The 20,642-nt window shown below is 40.4% G+C and overlaps 1 protein-coding gene across 9 annotated transcripts in view; it reads left to right on the top strand.

The window, feature by feature from the left end:
- The first annotated feature begins 392 nt into the window (after positions 1-392).
- Positions 393-20,642, top strand: part of tjp1a (tight junction protein 1a) — a 109,212-nt gene continuing 88,962 nt past the window's right edge. For 2 of the 9 annotated variants that reach the window (XM_046032534.1, XM_046032536.1), the window contains exons 1-2: positions 398-533; positions 16,190-16,403. In XM_046032534.1, coding sequence (XP_045888490.1) covers positions 442-533; positions 16,190-16,403 — 306 coding nt within the window. In that variant the 5' untranslated portion in view covers positions 398-441. Of the gene's footprint in view, positions 534-16,189; positions 16,404-20,642 lie in introns of all 9 variants that reach the window. The other 7 variants (XM_046032537.1, XM_046032531.1, XM_046032532.1 and 4 more) reach the window with 7 other exon arrangements.

The raw sequence follows: 20,642 nt of genomic DNA, 5'->3' as shown, positions 1-20,642 counted from the left end.
TGTCCCTTTCTCTCGACTCTTTTACTCCACAGAGACAAACCGGGGTAAAAGCAAACAAACAAACAAACAGAAAAGGAAGAAAGAGAGAAAAAAAGTGGCCGCTACGGGGCGAACCACCACAATGACCCGGTCCTGACTAAAATTGAATGGATTAGCCAATCTATTCTGAGCTCTAATGAGATTAGAGACATGGGTCGCGGCGGCGTGGTACCTTTCGTTGAGCTCCTCGGGGAAAATGTTCACTGTCAGCAGTCCTCCAGACGTGGAAATGGCGTTTTTGATACTAAGGATGCCGCGGGTGCCAGGGGACAATAACAGACATTTGAATGCACGCTCACCTGTGCCGCTTTTGTGGCGCGCGGATTCCTAGAAGTCGAAGTAGTAGTGGAAGTAGTAGTAGTGGTAGCAGCAGCAGTAGCGGCAGTAGTAAAGGAGGACAAAATGAAGTACCAGAAATATATCACGGTGATGCAGATGGCCATGGGAGTGACAGCCTCCAACAAAGACTGCCTTCCCACTAAGAGACAGCTGTGGTGAGTAGAGAGAAGGAGGCGGAGGTGCGCGTGAGGATGAGTATGTGCGTGTGTTGGTGCGTGCGTGCGTGAAAAGAGTGGCAAAGGTATAGTGTGTCTTCATGTGGAGAAAAAAATAGCTTTAAAATGCTTTACCTTGTTGGCATGAAAAGCTGGCCCCCTTTCCCCTTCTCCTGTGTCTCGTGTGAAGTTGAAGCCGAGCAGCTGTTGACGGAAGTCGGCTGCCTCCATCTCCCTTCGCCTTCAACAACTGGTTCAGATTCACGACGGTGACATCCGCACACAGCAGGCGTTTAGCCAGGGAAGAAGAGGCTTGCACAGGAGCTCGGTGCTGTGTGCGTGCTGTGCCTCTGTGTTTCGCTTGGCGAACTGTTTGTTATGATCCGCCGGCGAGGGTGAGTTTCACATGCAAGCGGTCGGGGGAGCGGACAATACAGAGCAGGTGTATTCACAACAACAGCATAAAACAATGCTGAGCGCCGTCCGATACAGTCCGCACCTGCACGCACTGCTTGTTCTCCTTCCCCAAGCCTTTTAACGATCATTCATTTGAAGCTTCCGTGTGTAATTTTGGTGTTTAGAATTTTCTCACCAGGTCTCTGTTCTCAAATCTATTTTTTGATCTGATGTAGTAAAAACAATGTCTCGTGATGTCTCATTTATTCAGTATGCTGCCTCCATTTAGTTCACCATGTGTAGGAGTGATGCTAAGTAGTCAAGATCATTGGCAGCTTGTGTGTTTTTATTTGAATGTTTCCACTTAATTTATTTCTTATCAAAGTTTGTTAGTATTTGCCCATCTGTACATTTTTCACCATGCACCTAGCTGAGCCACCAACCTTACCTGCTCTGTACTTTATAGGAGTCACCTATACTTTTTAGATTTATCTGTTTGTTATCATCAATTTCTCTTTTTGATTGGTTGTACTGCATTGTTGGGCTGGAACCAAGGATTATTTTCACTATCAGTTAAACTGTTGATTATTTTTAATTATCATTTGATGTGTAAATTTTCAGAAAATAGTGAAAAATTAGGTTTAAGGTGCTGACCATGAAGCGCAATGTCCCCAGTTAGAGTCTTGTCACATCACTACTGTTGACTGTCTAATGAAGCATATAATATGACCCAAAATACTTCCAATACTAGCCGTCACAAGGCCCAGAATCCAAGGTGTCACCTTCAAAATGTTTGCTTTGTCCAACTAACAGACTAAAATCCAAAGATGTTCTCTTTACTAAATAATGGATTTGTTGATAGAAAATAAATCTGCAACCATTAATCATTTAAGTCGCCTTTCAAGCAAAAATGCTCAACATTCTCTAGTTCCAGTTTTTCCAATGTAAAGATTTGCTTTTCTTTCTCTTTTGTGATATTAAACTGAATATTTGAGGGGTTTTGGACTGTTGGTCAGACAAGACAAGACAATTAAAGACGTCACCTTGGGCTTCATGTGATGGACATGGTGATGTTCACTATTTTCTGCCCTTTTATAGAACAAACAACCAGTCGCTTTATCAAGATATAATCCTCAGACTAATCAATAATGAAAAGAATCGTTAGTTGCAGCCCCTGCAATGATAGTAGGCTGTTACACCAGATCTCCTGTGTTATGATTACACTATAGGTCATAGGTAAACTGTAAATCTGTAGCTTTTTTTTTGCTCATTGATATTGTAAGGCTCATTAATTAAAAAAACAGGAAAATCAAAAACCATTACACAGCAGAGTAGACTAATCATAGGCTCTCATTATTTGCACATTGGGAACATTCAGTTCTTCTTCTTCTGTAATCCACATAGATAACATTGAGCATGGGGTATAATCCTTCCAGATTGGCATTACTTTACAGTGAGAAGACAAACACTGGTTTATTGTAATGGTCGTTCATCCTATATATAGGAACACATGGCTTTATAACTGGCATGCACAGTCGTCTGGAGTCACACACCTGACTGGATCAGAAGGCACCACACAGGGGAAAAGGATAGGTTTTTCTCCTCTTAGCTCGTGACTGCCCCGTCAAATATGTGTTGCAAAGGACATGGTGGTGACTGGGTTTTGACACTTCTCCCTTAAGAGAGGCGCGGCTGTATGTCTGGGGCCATCACTTCATGGTGGGGGAAGGGGCACGGCCATTAAAACAGGATTACTGTATTGCCTCCGACAGCCACTTTAACGAAGGGAAGCTGAGCCAGCGTGTGCCTGCAGTGTGTGTTTCATGAAGTCACCCCATGCATTCAATGGGATGCCATGTTTGTCTTTATTCAGTGTGAAGTCAGAGGTTAGAATCAGCAGCCTTGCGTGCGCACAAGTAACTCAGTTACTGTGAATACCTAGATTGAGGTAACACTCAATAATGTAAGGCATAATTTTAAATTGGATGACTTACCTAATAACCAAGTTTACATGAGTTGTTTTATAGTCACGTTTATATCCAGATGTGTGGTAAGCTAATGGTGGTAGGAATATAACAGATAACTGCTGGAGGAGCTACTTATTATAGCTCTATCTATTCATCCACCCGTCAGTCCATCTCTTTTTATAGCCGCCTATGGTTGGCCTTATTTAGTTGTAGTTTAGTTTTTTAGCTCAGCCCAGGAAAACAGTTTTCCCCCAACATTGCTATACATGCAGTATTATTCAAGCGCACTGTGTTGCATCCGGTTCACTCTTTTGACCTATGTGGCACAGAATAAAAACTTCAAAAGAAACCCTGCTGAGCAGTTTGTAACTTTATACATGACAAGATGACAGTGTTATTCAAGAGAGTATAAAAATAAGTGCTCTAGTGTCCTAAATTCAATATCAAATGTGGCTTGTTCTCAAAAGCTGTTGAATTGAATTGGGTGCAAATGAAACAAGTTGGGAGCAAATGTCAATATACTTTCTGCAGTTGGAGGTCCTTCCATCCACGCCATAAGGTTGAGTTGAGAGCCGTGGTTGAGGGGATGATGCAGAAAAAATGCTGATGGTGAAATCCAAGACACGGCACAAGGTTTTGTTTGTGATAATAGTTACAGTAAAAAAATGCAGACGTGAGATGATTTAGAACTGACTCAGGCGCACTCAGGTAATGTTTTCGTAGCAACAAAAGCCCCAAAGTCATATTGTGTTACTGTTCCTTAAACCAAACAAGAAGACATAATGGAGACATTACTTTTTTTCTAAGAGCAGGTGAACAGTTAAATGTGGGGGTGGTTGTGCGCCAAATGGTTTTATGATCTTCCGAAACACTCGACCCCCTTGATTAAAAATCTACTCCCCTCCATCCATCATGTTTCACTTGATCACAAAATTATTCACTTGGTATCATTTATTTTACTGAATGAGAATGTTTATGTGTATTGCATTTTATATATGGACAATGATGCAGCCCAATAATAATTAGTTGGCTCTGTACATGATCATGATTACCACCTCTTCCATAATCTAAGCTCAGTAAAGCCAAAAGGTGTCAAGTGCATATTCTGAACAGGTGATTTTATGATGTAATTACTCAGTACATGTACTTTACGGGTACTCCTGTCGACCATCTGCAGCAACTTTACAGCGTTTACAGAAAACTGCATTTACCATATGCATTGCTTTAATGTTGCTGAGGCAAAAAGAATGGCATTTGAATAATGTGAAAAACAACAACAATCTTGGTAGATTCATGTGTATGTAGAGAGCTCATTGAAATGGTGGCTTTTTTACATACCGGGAATTTAGTAATCTCATTGTCATAATTGCTCCATCTTGCAAAGGGCAGAATCAAATTGTATAGAGGATATTCAACCTTTATTGATTATAAAACATTTGTTGTTCCTAAAACTTGACTTTACAGACAAAACAAATGTCCATGAATGTGTGTGGTTGATGGTGTTCTTCTGGTAACACTCCCTGCTTCTTCACAGAATATTTTGTTTGTACACCCCCTGGTGTTTTGGAGAATACTGCAATGGATAGCATGTTGAGCATAAACGCCTCTGTGCACGCACCATGTTGCCTCGCACAAGCATAATCAGTGCCTCCTTAGTACATAATTCAGGACCTATTCAGTTTGAAAAATCAACGGCCAGTCGGGATACTCCTACATTCGACCGACCGGTGGTGTAACTTCATCTTTCAGTCAGGGACAGACATTTGTATTTAGAGGGGTGGCCCAGCTTTGCTGTGGTCCAGCCAAGTCTCACTGACTAGTGTGGTTTTTTGCTTATCACACATCTGCTACAATGTCTGTGAGAAGTCACCAATTTGTTTTGTTTCAGGTGTACTTAACCAAACATTGTTAATCGAGTTATGCTTGATCCGATTACAACCTTAATATCCGATTACTCTGTTAATTTGTTTAGCTGTAATAATCAGCGTATTGTCTTATTCCTCTTGTAGTTTAATTGTTTAAAGTGTTGTCCAATATTAATAACATGGAGTTAATGCGCTAACTATAAATCATCACATCAAAAAAACGAAAACGTCATTGAGGAACAACAGTACAGGACCTACAGTACATGACACTCATTATACAAAACACACAGCGGTCTATAATAATCACTGCATTGTAATTAGTTTGAGATGATCCATAAATAATAATTAGCCTGATGACGTGTGTTAAAACTGGTCGCAGCTCTTCCTAATATGTGGGTGTATTGTCCTGTTTTGTGTGCCAGATGTCTACTCTGCAGCTCCGCCTGGTGTTTTCAGTCCACCTGTTTAATGATGCATAAAGTCAGCGTCCCTTCTTCTCCCCAACACACACACACACACACACACACATGCACACGCACACATGCAGCAGCCTCTCTGCCCTCTGATTTGCCTGTCCACACGTCCTCCCTCCCAGCTCTTCAGAGGAGCACACACATTCAACTATTCCTGTCCTACCCCCTCTACTCTTCCAGTCCCACTCATGGAGGCCATGATGCGTAAGCTCACACAAACTGACAATGCCGCGCATTAGTTACCTCAGCAGGAGCCCAAGTCCAGGGTGGGCCTGTCATGATAATCAGTACTTTTCTGAAAAACATGCAGAAATACTTGGTTTTTTTTCTCCATCACTCTCAGTATCGGTCTCCCTAAAGTCAAAAAAAGCCTTTTTGTATTAAAGTTATGAAGTCTGATCTTAAAAACACTAGTCATGACTTCATGGCGGTCGTGTAGCACACTACTTTTACTCTCCACAACGCTATATAGAGTATATGCGAAGGTGCACACATGTATTTTTTGTGTGTGCGTTTCTATTCAGAGTTTCTGTCCATTAGGAACTCGCATGTTCTTACTTTGGCAGAACGGTTGTAATCTCCTCTCAGATGGTTTATGCCACTAAAGGGAACAGATTACACAGGGTTTATTGACTCGTGGCTCACCCCCTTACCCCCACCCGCTCTCCGGGCATCCTGTGGGTGTGTGTTTACGTGTTTGTTGGTGTGGGTGTGTGTCAGTGTAGATTTGTGAGTGTCTGTGCCAGTGTGAGAGTCATACTTGCCAACCCTCCTGATTTTCCCACGAGACTCCCATTTTTCATTGCCCTCTCCCGGTTTCCTCCCGGGGTCAGAAATCTCCCATATTTCTCCCCAGTTATGACAAATGTTCACACCTCTTTGTCCTGTTCACTGCCACAACCTGTATTTCTCACAGTTTTTTTCTTTACAGCCATTTTATCTTTGTTGTTGCCGTTTGCTACACATTTTTTGGCATGTTTAGCGCGAACAGCATCATCATCTGTTCATGCTATATCAATATAGCATAGAAGCTATTGGTTATGACATATGTTAATAGTTCTGAAACCTTTAGTTCTTGTAGAGGTATGTTGTTGTTGTCGTCATATTTATCGGGTGGGTGGTGACAGGGCAGTGGATAAGACACATGCCTTTGGTGTGAGAGACCTGGGTTTGAATCCACTATGAGACACCATTGTGTCTCTGAGCGAGACACTTAACCCCTAGTTGCTCCAGAGGCGTGTAACCTCTGACATATATAGCAATTGTAAGTCGCCTTGAATAAAAGCGTCAGCTAACTGAATAAATGTAATGGGTCTGTGTGAGCTTTGTTTGACATTTTGCTAATTACATATATCCAGTACTATGTGTTCTGTTCAGTGTTGCTATTATTTACTGAGAATCCTAAATGCTCCCACACGGGATCAAAATGATATATGAGGGTATTTTTGATCTGCTCTGGATTCTCATTGTTTTTTACCTTAGAGGTGCTAGCAATGGTTGGGCAGACAGAATCTAAAGGCAACAACAGAAAGGTTGCTGGTGATGTGAAGGGTTGTGCATGTGAACTTTGTGGGATGTTTGAATCATTTATCACCATTGATAGACCAACAGCACTTGGAAAAAACCCACGAGGAATCGCGACTCGCATGACCGGTTCATGGCAGGCGAGCGGAACAGAGAGAAAATGGTCAACATTATGTAAATTGTACGGTGTATGTTACAGTGACTAATGAATAGAGACTGCAGCTCTGCAGCTTCGCAAGATTAAAGCAGAGCTACCGTGTGTAACAACCCCCCCTGAAATACATACATGATTTGACCATCAGTCAACTATACGGAATGCTTAAAAAATTCTGATTCGACTATGTAAATTCTTAGTTGGGTACACCCCTTAGATGTCTTTTAGTCAGGCTTGCTTATTAGATTCAGATCAGATCAGGTTTATTGCTAAGTAAGTTTGCACATACAAGGAAATTCTACTCTTCAAAGTCTGATATCGAAATAAAGCGTAAGTTTGGCATTGCTGCCAAAACTGAAGTTTTGTATTTGCACCAGTAATGAATTCTTTGAAATAATATTAAGTCATGTTTGTTTAATACAGTGCGTACCAAATTAAAATGTGTATTTTTAATCTGTAGCTTCCTGTAACGTCTTGAGGCAAATGTACTGTTCAAGATGTTCTTGTTCTTTCTAAATCGTAGTGAAGTGCTATACTAGTGATAATACAACTTTGACTCTTCAGCTGCATCCTCCTTGAGTCTGGCTGCAGTTCTTACAGAGAGCAGGTCTGGATTCTGGTAATGGGGAGCCTAACTAAGGGTCTGGTAATGGCTGCTCAAAGAGCCTGTTGGCGTCAGTGATGGTAACAGAGGCCTATCAGAGACTCATCGTCTCTAGTCAGAGTCAGATGCGGAGCAGCAATGACTTTTAGAATCTGTGAGTCACACGTTCTCGGCCTCTGGTGACTCTCGACTGTCACGATGGCTCACAGGGTGCTGACAAGATGGAATCCATCACTGCCGTCCCTCAGATAGAGAAGGACACAGCAGAGGGGGATCCACTTTTATCTGACAGAGATCCCAATTTATTCTTTTATTTCCCTGTGCCTGGCAGTTTTATATCTGTCTGTCAGCATTGAGATTTTCTAATGTTACAGGAGGCATTTCATTTTTCTTAATATGATTTAACATTATACTGTAGTGAAGTAGAGTGTCTGGAAATCAGAAAGAGGTTGTCAGTGAAATAGGCTGCTATGTGTCTAAAGCACCCTTAGTGATGATCCTTTTTTATCATGGTCTTTAAGCATCACATTAACTACAAATCACATATTATTGCTGATCATTATTTAGTGTTTAATGACTTTAGATAGATTTTTATCTTCCATTAGATTGGTGAGTTAGTTGCCACAAGCATTGCTATGTCGTTGGAAAGTCAAACCCAAACAATAATGAGGAAACATGGATGTTTTGAACAAGATTTGGTAGTTTCTTGGATTGAAAATGTTGCAGCTTGTTTCCTCAAGTACTCTGGTGTACCAGCAAGGGAGAGTTTCCTGTGACCACGTTTTTTTGTTTTTCTGTTTGCAGCCACATTATAGGATGAGAGTAACGACATAACAAAATTAAGCGGACCACTGTTATGAATTAACTATAGTAGCTCAGTGAAAATCAAGCATAACCCTTTAGTATTCTTAGTATTCTTATAATTTGTATTGACCTGAAATACCTTATAGCCTAATTATGCAACATCATCAGTATTGTCTTTTTACCATCCCACTCTGAATTTCACAAACATGGCTGCTGCTTTTACTCTTGTTTTTTTGTAATGATAAACTGGTCTGTATTTCCATTGGAGAATGTTTTACAATGACCATAATGACCTCAGAGGGCTCCCACTTCTGATTAGAGGAAGCTGTGAAGCCAAGTGGGTACACTAGTGTTTGACCTCTATAATCCAGTTTTGTTATCACATCTTATTTGCATTGACGCCCAGGTCAAAGCTATATGCTTAGTCTCCACAGTATAGCTTAAGTGTCCATTTTCAAGAAATAGATGGAGCCACACTAACAGCTATTAGTACTACTGACACCTCTTCCTGTGTTTGTTTAAGCTTCTTTCAGGACTTTCCCCTTCTTGTAGCGGGCAGTTATCTGTAAAAATCAAAGGTTGCAAAAGCAAAGCAAAATGTATAAAACATACTTATGGTTGGTGGGATGATGTATGCAATAGATAGGGCAGCATCTCAGGCTACGTTTGCTTTAGCCCAGCTTGTCCCACACAGCAAATCTCTGCTCACACATTGAGTTTTCATGTGCCTTAAAGCTGAGTTTGTGTTTGTATTTATTGATGTGTGTTATGCACATGGGAGCAGCCTTGCTTTTTGAAACCAGCATTTGATCTGCCTGTCACCCTCCTCTCCACAGGGGTCAGACAGCACTCGGACATGAGCGTCGTGTCCCGCCTGGTTTGATACATGTCTATATGCCTAATCTGGTCTGTCCATCTGTCTGGCCCGTCTGGCCTAATCAGAGTCTTGATCTCACCACAGATTTTCTGTCTGCACAGGTGGCTTTCAAAGGGCTTACAGACTACAACTACTAAATAATAAGCTTTGTTATGTTTCCTTGTTTTCTTTTCTTTCTCCTTGGATGTTGTCAAGGATGTTTTTAGCCAGCCAACATATATGTGTCATGCACCTCTTGTCACCCCTTGTCCCCTGAAGTAGGAGGGGGGCCGTGAGCAGAGCAGAATGATGCATGTTCATCGGCTGCCATCACTTCCAGCTGAACAGTCGGGCATTACGAAGCAGTGAGGACGACCTCTGAGCCATAAGCTGACAATGTCCCTCTGTCCTTTGTCCCTTTGCGTTACGGTCTTAGTCCTTTTGTCTTTCGGCCCTGTGCTCCTTCATGCTTTGTTCACCTGTCTCCTTGAGTTTCAGCTTTTTTTGGTCTTTTTTCTCCAACTTTTGTTTTTCCCACCTGCCCTGGTTGGTGAGTGAGTTTATATGGTAAAAGTAAAGGTGGTGTAAGTAAAACCAATGACTAACAAGCTTCTTTGAAAAGGTCTGAGGATATAAAAGGAAAGAGGAAGAATCAGCGGAGCTATTTTGGATGTACCACTGTCGCCTGATGAACTGGAAGATATGAACAAAGGCAAATCACAGGATCAAAGGGCATCCATCAGAACTCTGTTTAAAATTTTGGTCAGAGCATTGTCCATTGTTATTCATATACATGATATAAAAGCAGTTGAAGGGAAATCGTAGTAAGGCATTCTTGTCTAGTTAAAACCACCTGGGCAGAGGAGGACAGGAAATCTGTGGTGGGATCACTATTTCTGTAGTCCTCACAGAATGGAACCAATTGTTCTGCAATGTGCGCTCCATCTTAAGATATGTCATAACACACTACCTCAGAGTGGTAGCCCCCCAACCCTTAGCCCATCCCCTGTTATCACCCGTTGAAGAGAATAGTTCAACTGTCTACAAACAAAGTATTTTACTGGTTTAAATATAAAAATGCATTCCCCGGCTTTCTCGGTTGCCTATTGACTGATTTCTTTGTAAAGGATGTGGGTTGATGCACACACTTCAATGCCTTCTCCACCTCAGTGCCAACAGTGCAACATTAGCTAATGTTAGCTCAGAAATGGAGTCTGCTAACCTCAACAAATGGCCGGCACCCACCATAACACAAAGTCCAAAGTCAGAGCTTTATTACAAAGCATATGAAATATGTTGTGATATTGTGGTTTCATGGCTAATGTTAGATTAAGTGGACGTATTGCTTGACAGCTAACATAGCAAAATACTGTCTTGAGTGGATAACGTCAGCTAATTAATCCAGACTCCCGGAGCTGATCTGGCAGACATGGCTGCGTGTCGGCCATAAGACTTTCTGAAAAGTACACTTATAACCATTGAATATAAATTTTAATCATACATATAGTAATACAAATGAAATAAATAAAGTAAATATTATATAATATATTTGATATAATATTTTTTAAATCTCTGATCATCATCATATATTCTTTGTGTTCTTAAGATGCTTTCAGGCAGCTAGCGTCAGTGTTCTGTATGAGACAGGTGCCTCAGAAGCCTAACTTTCTAGTGAAGGCATCTTCTAAGAACATTGGTTTCAGGGCAGCACTCACGGCAACGTGTGATGTCAGCACGGCGTCTTGTTTCTCTTCTGGCTGTCAGTCACTAGCCTTAGTGTCAGCTAGGTATTGAAAAGGCAAATGGATGAACAGATGCCTCAGAAATCATACCAAACAAACTTGGTAGGTTACAGTCACAGGCTAAAAAGTACTAAAAACTTACATTTGTAGACGAATTCGGCTTGTTTGTCTGCCATCTTGTCAATTTTTTGTGAGTTACCGCAGGCACACAGATCATCGAGTCATCATTAACGATGCCTTCAAAACTGACTGTTTGAAGGCATCGTATGAGACAGGATGATTGATGCCTCACTCTTCTGTAAGACATCTTCTAAGACAGCATTTTTACCCACTTCAAACACAGCCAATATCAGTTTAATGGCTTGCTCTAGAGCTTTAAATCATATCACACGATCTTCATCAGCAGATGGAGCTCAGTTGTCATGGAATAGTAGAGGTTCATATTATTTATACTTCATGGACTTCTTGTCCATATTGGCTCAAAAGCGGAGCTTGAGACAGTTTGACTACAGGGTCCATTAAGTAGCTGTTGTGGAGGTTTTGATCATATCACATTTTTGATCATATCACATCATCTTTTGAACCTCAGCTTTTATGTCCACAGACAAAAAGTGGAAATTTAAAAATCTACACTTCAGTGACAATTGGGCAAACTCCAACTGCTGATGAAATTCATGTGACATGAGAACAGCTAAGAAATTGACTCTGTGTTAGACTGTTTTATCAACTGTTGTTTCCAAGGTCAAAGATGAACTTATATAATCCTCTTATAGTGTGATGTTAGTCTGGAATGATGCAACCTTTTTAAATTAATGAATTAATTATTTTTTGATAAATGTATTCATTTTATCGATTGTAATTTAATCATGTCTTTACATCTAACCAAATTATAATTGAAGAACATACAGTACTGTTCTGCCTTACATAAATCAATTGATGAATCAACTAAAGGTGGGGGTTTTTTTGTTTGTTTTTTTACAGTTAGGCAATAACATTTACAAATTGCTGGGATTCTGCGATGAGGTAATATGTAAAGCTTTGCCAGTAGCCTCTTAAATCCAGGGCAGGAGGGAGATACTCTATTTTGGGCTGAAGTCTCATGGAATATTCATAAACTTCACTTCTCACTGCAGTCACTGCCTGATGTGTCTTGTTATTCCTTTATTTTTGTGCTGTAAGATGTCGACATTGTCTGTTGCTTGCGCTGAAGGGGTCACTTTGGGTGTGCACTGTGAGTGCACTCTAGCATGTTTGTGAGCTTCTCCATATTTCCCTAGAGGCAGTGAAAAGTGAAACTAACTTATGTCTGCACAGACAGCCATACTGTGTCTAATCCACTGGCTTGCGTGGCTCAATATATCTTACTAAAATCCTGCAGCATCACATAAGATAAATCATTCATAGGCCAGCAGCAAGTGAGCAGTCATACTTCTCCACTGCTCCTTCTGGTGTTCTGTGTACTTTTAATATTAAAATATTAACCATACTTTCAGTCAACAAAATGTTTCTGTCTTTCTATTTTCATACATGGCTCAAGTTATTTTGCAAGTCTGTGTTGTATTAGGTAAAATAAAAGAGGACAAAAGCGCAGAAAAAAGAAAAATTACCATCTGAGCAAGTCTTTTCTTTAAATGACATGAAAATAGAACTATAGGCATCTTCCAAAGGTAAATAGACTTTTTCATTTACATTCACTTTTTTCTTTTAAGGTTTGTTTTAATCAGTCAACTCCTTGTTTTGATCTTGATGTAGTGATCCACATTGCTTAAAAAAATGTCACCTGATTGTGGAAGTGTGCATAAAATCCTTGAGCCAAATACTCCATGTATCTTTGTTTCTCTGTGTATGTATTAGTATAGGATTAGCAGTGAGGAGGCGACAGCACAGGTTGTAAACTGCCCTCCTTAACTCACACAGATACAATCCATGTCAGCACTCCTCATTCTTAGAAACCCACAGAGCTTCATAAGCCGCTGCTGGATATATGAATGGAATCCCCTTGTAAAAGCAACACTGGGATTACAGTGACAGGGCCCGGGCGCCTCCTCTGTGTTTGTGTTCCGGCTGTTGGTAAATATGCACATGAGTGGGCTTTGTACACAGGTCACAACAGAGGACAGGGATTGAAAGGCACTAATTACATTTTAGGACTCTCTGTAGCTGAGGGTCTGTACCTGTATTTGTACTTACAAGATGGTAAAGATTTTTTGTCCACATGGGGTGGTGGTGGCGCAATGGATAAGATGCCTGCCTTTGGTGTGAGAGACCCAGGTTCAACTCCCTACTGTGACCCATGCACCAATGTGTCCCTGTGCAAGACGCTTAACGCCTAGTTGTTCCAGAGGCATGCGATCTCTGTCATATATAGCAATTGTAAGGCGGTTTGGATAAATGTGCTGTACATTATTTATTTCTCAATTTATGTATATTTTCAGAAGTATGGTGTCCAGAAAACAAAAACTTGCATTGTTGGTCTGTCATCCCATCACTTTGGTTGTGACTGAAATATTTCAGCAACTAGAGACATCCATGATCCCCAGTCGATGAATACCAATGACTTTGATGATCCTCGGACTTTTCCTTTTTCAGTGCGTCACAATTAAAATGTCACCAAAATGAACAAATGATGATGATTTAGGTTTTGGAAATATGAGTTCTGCATTTGGGTAGAAGCCACTCTGTTGTCAGTCATGCCATAATGGCAAGTGTTAGAGTGGACACATTTGTTGTCATTTCACTGCTAACTTGGCAGAGTGTGGTTTTATTGACTTTACCTGCTGAGGTGATCTGCACTCGTTAAGTTGCCGTGTTGCTGTTGCTTGTTGTGAAAACAGAGGGAAAAAATCGCCCTTGAAGCAAATCAAATAAAAATGCCTAATGTCAATAGATCAGAATTTTGCCTTGTATATGTGTTACATTCAGTGATGTGTTAAAATGATGTGCATATTGATTCGCCTATAATTGCGCTCTAAAAAGTAGTTTCATGAAATGAAAAGATAAACTATCTTTCACCAGATCAAGACCTGTAAATGTGTGCTCCATGCCCAGAGAGACTGACAGGTTGTCAGTAGGTTTATCTTTTTTTCCTGAAGATTGTCTTGTGTCATCAACTCCAACACCGTCTAATGCTTTTGTACAAGCTTTTGAACTGACCGATGGACTTGTCATCATGATATTCCTCAAAAGTACAAAAATAGTCGTCTTCTCTTTCAAAGGATTCATGCTATTCTGCCAAGCGCCATCACTTCAGCTGTAGCTGGTTACACTGAGTCAGTCGTAGAAGAGCTTTTAGCTCTTTAAGGCGTGAGGTTGGATATTGTCAGAGTTAAAGTGAGTGGAAATTTCCCCTGGCAATTCACCTGAAGTTACATTGGAAATCCCCTCCCCCTGCAGCCATGCATGCTAGCAGTAAAGCAGCTTCATTGTGGCTTAATAATAGAACACGAATGGATGCTCCATACCTAGTCTCCATCTGCAGGCTACCCGCTGACATTCAGCCAAATTATTCACACTTGCTTGAAATCCACTACAGCCAACAAGAGAAGATGTCCTTTAAAAAGTAATCAAGTAAGCAAGAGGGAAGTTATGTCACTCAGGCATCTTTATGTTTTCCCTCAGATATGGAGCAGTGCCTTCTAGCAGTGCGTGCAGTGCTGATTGCTCTTCAGAGAAAACGTGATCATTGGGAATCATGTGGTATTTAATTTAACTTGTTGAGCCCACAAGCCATACAACATCAGAAACATTCGAGAGTTTAAGACATACCAGAAGTCTCAGATATATTTGCACTCTCAATTAAAGCTGTCATTACTGTGAAACTGAAACTGTGAATGGTGTAAACTCTGCATTTGGTTTCTCACCACACAGAATAAAGCTTAAAATGAAATGCAACAGGTGCATTCAGGTGACATACATTTGCCTGAACTTAAATCTGCATTCACTTTTTTTTAAAAATCTTAACGGAAACTAGATCTGCAACTATTAATTCTCTACAAGCTTCTTGAATGTAAATATTTTCTGATTTCTTTACTGCTCTGTGGCAGTAAACTGAATGTCCTTGGGTTGTGGACCAAACAAGACATTTGAAGACGTCATCTTGAGTTTTGGGAAACACTGATAGAAATTATTCACCATTTTCTGACATTATATAGACCAAAGAACTAATTGATGAATCGAGAAAATGACAGATTAATCGACAATGAAAGTAATTATTAGTTGCAGCCCCAGTGGAGACATATCACCTTATTAATTATTTATGGCAAACATAGTTGCAAACCTACCTATGAACACATCCAGCAGATACAGAGCAACAGTAGCATTCTTCTGAAGTCAGTTTCTGACCATGTGGCCTTTTAACTCAGTTTTGGTCTCTACCAGCTCCTCAGAGATATATCTGGCTCTTCAGCTGCTAATTACTCTACTCTGTCCACCGGCTAGTTGGTAACTATGTCTGTCTGCCGTTTGGAACTTGTACATAGGGCTGGCTGTTGCAGTAAAGTAATTTATTGTGGCTCAGCGGCCCCATGTGTGGTAATATCACCATTTTTGTTTTGTTTTTTTAAATTACTTCATTTATGATTTTGTAAATTGCTTTATTTATGATAAATGAAGTACTTTGGTGCAACAATGCCTTGTAAGTTAATCTGTGGATCTCACCTCACTGCCCAGCGTTGCCACTAACTGCAGCTTTATGGTCTGAGCAAGCTGGGCACTAGTCAAAGTTTAACAACGTTGCCAAGCAAATTAATTCCTGCAGTTTGACCATTTCTTTATCACATGTAGTGATGTTGTTACCTTCAGGGCATGTCTATCAAATACATTTACAAACAACAGCAACACACACACACACCGGTGCAGGACAGAATAGGCTTTCGTATAACAACTAACAATTGAGTTGTAGTAAAAGTTCCACAAAAAGCTACATGAAAAAAAACAGTTACAGCCAGGCATCCATCCTACTACGCTTGTTATTTTGTTGGCTACAGATGAGGCTTAACGTTCACACAGTTTCTCTTGACTGTCCCTCAATATTACAACATTAGTCGAACATCGTCGAGCGTGCTAGCCACATTAGCTGCGGAATATACTAACACCAAGTTAGCTAACCCACAAAATAACATAAATCAAGGCAAAACAAGTTTGTTGTCAAGTTGGCTCACGGACAGCCCATGACGATCCATCCTTGCGCTTAAACTGTAAATCATGTACAGTATTATTCTGCCTGCATCATTTTTAATTTCGTCTTTGTCTCTCTTTCCTTTGCTGTTCCAGGGTGACCCCGCAAGATGGGGATACATCCCCCCCAGGTGACCCCGGTTGTTCAGATGGGCTTACAGGTGCTACAGGTGGCGCTGGTGCTATGGCAATGCCTGCCACCTCCACCCTCTCGTTGCCCATGAGCCAAGGTAAACCTTCTCTACGTCGCATCAAAGGCCGCATTCACCGCAGCAAGAGCCTGGACAGCATCGATCTACTCGACTCCAGTGTAAGGCTCACTCACAATTTGATCACACCAACTTAACATACACACACAAGAGAGGAACTGAGGGCAAGATACTTAAGCAACAGTTATTTTCATTATAGATTAATGTGCTGACTATCTTATTGATCATTTTAGTGCTGGGCAACGATTAAAATTTTTAATCGCGATTAATGGCATGATTTTCTTGCGATTAATCTTGCAAAATTGAATAATGAATTCTAAATTAGTGTATTGCATGCTTTTGATTTAAATGTACTGCTATATACACAAAAGTGCAATAAAATGTGGTTTGCAAACACTTTAAACAAATAAGGTGCTTTTTACCAGCAGTATTCCCTTTACACAATAGCAATAAAATATTTCTTGTTAATATCAACTTAAACATTATTGTAATCAAATCAAATATTAAAACAAAGCTATTTGCCACTGCCAGGGAATTACCTTTTATCTAGCTTGTTAAAACAAGTTACCATCAGAGTTCAGTTTTCTTGGGATTTTTTCTGAGCTAGTATTAGCAGAAACATTTTTCTTTTATCAGGGAGCAGCAGAAACAGTCTATGTTCAGTAGCAAGTTTCCCTGTTACAGTGAGGTGAGGGGGTCGAACACAAGGTGTACTGGGTGCGTTCCCGTTAAACTGTTGCGGTTGTGCTCGCCTCACGCACACGCCCGCCTGCTGCCGAAGTTGAATTGTCTTGAACTTTTTGTACACGATGCGCAGCATCATTGGAAGAGAGACTGATCCTCACTGTTTGTGAGTTTCCAGATTCTAAATAGTTATCAGGACATCAACAGGAGGGAATTCACATGGCAGAGCATCCCCGCAAAACTAAATGCAGGCCTATCAGGTAAAGTTAGCCTATGTATAATTTTATTTTAAGTTAAAAAGGTTATGGCTGTGTAGTGCACAGAAGCTGTTGCCGTGGTTACTTTCCATAGAGCGCTTCCTGTTCACTCGCGGAGCACTGTCTCCTTTTCTGTTCACCTGAGAGAACCTGCCGAAGCCTCTCTCCACTGCTTGTTTGGGAGGGTTATTTGCAGGCTGATCAACATCCCACCTCTCCTGTGACCCATGGTTTGACAGTAGGCCTATGTGTATTCAGAGCCAGTGAGCAACAGACTTTCAAAATAATAATAAAACAAAAAAATGCATTAACGTGCGATTAAAAAATTGCCGGCGTTAATTAATGCGTTAACGTGATAATAAGAAGTTAACGTGCCCAGCCTATTAAATACCTATTAAATGTCCAAACATAATGAAGATAAACATTTCCCACACTCCAAGGTGATTTCTTTAAACGTCTTGTTTTAGTCAATCAACAGTCCAAAACTATGAGAGGTTCAGTTTACTATCATGTATGACAAAGAAAAGCATCACATCCTCAAAATCTGAGAAGCTGGAACCAGCAAATATTTGGCATTTGTGCTTAATAAATTACTATTATTTAATTATCAAAAACTTTTCTAATTTATGTGCCTTCTCAAGATAGAAACATAGAGATGATTTTTGGACCCACGCGTTTAAAATAATAACAATGAGGAATTTAACCACTGCTGTGTACAGCACTGAGGTAGTTGATGATATTTTAGCAATAATATTTTATAGTCCTGCATTAAATCTAAGCTGTGATTACATTTACTAAATTACAATTACTGTGATTTCAAGGGAGTATAATATCAGAGATGTCCAAACACATTATTTTTTGCTAATGGTTTCATTCAGATTTAACATTTACACAAGCTACAGCACTAACTAATACCCACACTAGCACACACTCACACACACATACACATGCACGCTCGCACGCACACACACACACATGCAATATTTCTTTGATTTTCAGATAAGGACAGTTTAACACGTTCCGTATGCCTCTCTCTATGACTGGTTTATTCTCATGAAAAGTATTAATCTGATAAATGATTGGGTAAGCTGCTTGGACCTAAAAACCCTTACTAACTGTGGGATTGTCCATTGAGCTGAGAACTGCGTTTGGCCCACTCTCTCCACCGGTCAACTCATGTGTGCTTGTGTGCGTACCTGCGTGTTTGAGTGTGTGTGTGTATGTGTTTGTGTGTGTGTGTGTGTGTGTGAGTGTGTGTGTGTGTGTGTGTGTGTGTGTGTTTATGAGTGTTGTGGCTTTTGGGAAAGCAACCAACGGTTTATGATGTAAAAGCATGCCAACTTGCTACTAATGCATGCTTGGTAAGGCTGTTTTTTTGTGGGACCACAGTGAACACACAGATACAGCTAAATCTCTCTCCTGCACAGCGCTCCTGAATATCTGCCTCCTACGACTTTCTTTATGTCTTGACCCTCTGTAGATGTCTCCTTTAATAAATGTTCACAGTGTGATGTTTCCTCATCTGCCTCCATCCTTCCTCTCCATATTGACAATCTGCACTGTGTGTGTGTGTGCATGCTCATAGGGTGTATAGCTGCCTGTTGAGTCTGTGTAAGGGGTGATGATTCTTCCCCTCTACAGCAGCCGGCCTGTCGTGAATGGCTCACACAAGTGAATTCATTGCTGATGTGAAGGAGGGTTGAAGGTGGGCAGAAGAAGTCACAGGGTGGGGGTGACACTTGGGGACGTGCTCAGAGATGACACAGCACAGCTTCGCCAACCTGAATGATGCAACACACACACACACACACATAAACACACACACACACACACACACACACACACACACACACACATACACACACACACACACATACACGAAAATACTTGTTTCTTTGACCGAGTTTGTCAGTTTGATTGACTGCTGGCATGCAGTTTCCTGTCAGATTCTAATTTTGAGACAGAGGCGAAAATATCTTTTTAAAGCAACCTTCAGTGCTCTGCTGCATAATACTTGGCAGTGATCCGTCTGGCCTAAATCAGAGTTGTTGTTTTCTTTTCCCACCTTTGCAGACATGACTGAAGTAAGAGCAGAGGTTGGCTGTGCTGGAGCTGTAGCAGCATATGGTGAATGAAATTTAGATGTGACTTTGCTGTTCTGTCATAAACAAAAACGAGATGCAGTCGCGGTGCACTTTGGACTGAGTGGGAGAAGCGTTGTCCAACTATAGTAGCCCTGTTACTGGGGTAAAAAATAGGGGTGAACGATTTGATCTTTTTTTATTGCCACTATTGTGATATTAGTTGTTTTTATTTATTAGGCCAGTAGTTGTGGTCTATACGCCATAGTATTAAAGACCCTCAAAATATATATTCTCATTCACTTTTTTCTGTAAATGATGAGGTGTGTTTTTCCAACGGTTATCATTATAGCCGGAGAAATAAACAGCTAAACTTTCACCTCCTACAACTTCTCATGACACTGTTGAGTATGTAACACACTGTCGTAGCAGTCTTTTTATTTGCATTTTCAACATAAATCGAATCAACTGTTTAGCCATTAGTTAAAAACAATTACGTGATTTTTCTCATTTGACTTGTACAAGCTCTCTGTATTTGTGGTCTCCTCTGGAGGAAGCCTTACTTTTTTTAATCTGTCAGCAAACGAATCCCACACAGATGTGAATACTGTAGAAAGCATTTTGGGAATCAGTGTAGACATGCTTGAGTCGGAGAAATAGTCAGAGTCATAGTAATGCTTCACAGTTTCATCTTTAAAAATCTTCAAACATAGCCTCAAGAGAACCTGTGAATCTCTTCTGAAGTAAACCCTCATTCTTACAATCTTTTAATTCTCTCTCTCTCTCTCTCTCTCTCTCTCTCTCTCTCTCTCTCTCCCTGTCTACATCATAATATAACAACAGTACTGCTGTCGGTGAATCTCAAAGCATGTACAACATGTTTTATCTAGTGCTGGGCAACGATTAAAATTTTTAATCGTGATTAATTGCATGATTTTCTGCAGTTAATCGTGATTAATTGCATTGTTATGCGCAATATTGAATGATGAATTCTAAAGTAGTGTATTACACACTTTTAATTTAAATGTACTGCTATATACAGTGGGGGAAATAAGTATTTGACCCCTTGCTGATTTTGCAGGTTTGCCCACTTACAAAGAATGCAACAATCTATAATTTTAATCATATGTACATTCTAACAGTGAAAGACAGAATCCCAAAGAAAATTCCAGAAAATCACATCATATGAATTTATAAAAATTGATAACCATCTGATGAGGAAAAACAAGTATTTGACCCCCTGGACAAACAGCATGTTAATATTTTGTAGAAAAGCCATTATTGGCCAGCACAGATGTCAAACGGTTTTTATAGTTGG

This window comes from Micropterus dolomieu, linkage group LG20 (genome assembly GCF_021292245.1).
Source record: "Micropterus dolomieu isolate WLL.071019.BEF.003 ecotype Adirondacks linkage group LG20, ASM2129224v1, whole genome shotgun sequence".
NCBI classification, from domain to species: domain Eukaryota; kingdom Metazoa; phylum Chordata; class Actinopteri; order Centrarchiformes; family Centrarchidae; genus Micropterus; species Micropterus dolomieu.
The sequence above is the reverse complement of the archived record's forward strand: the minus strand, read 5'-3'. Positions and strand labels throughout refer to the sequence as shown.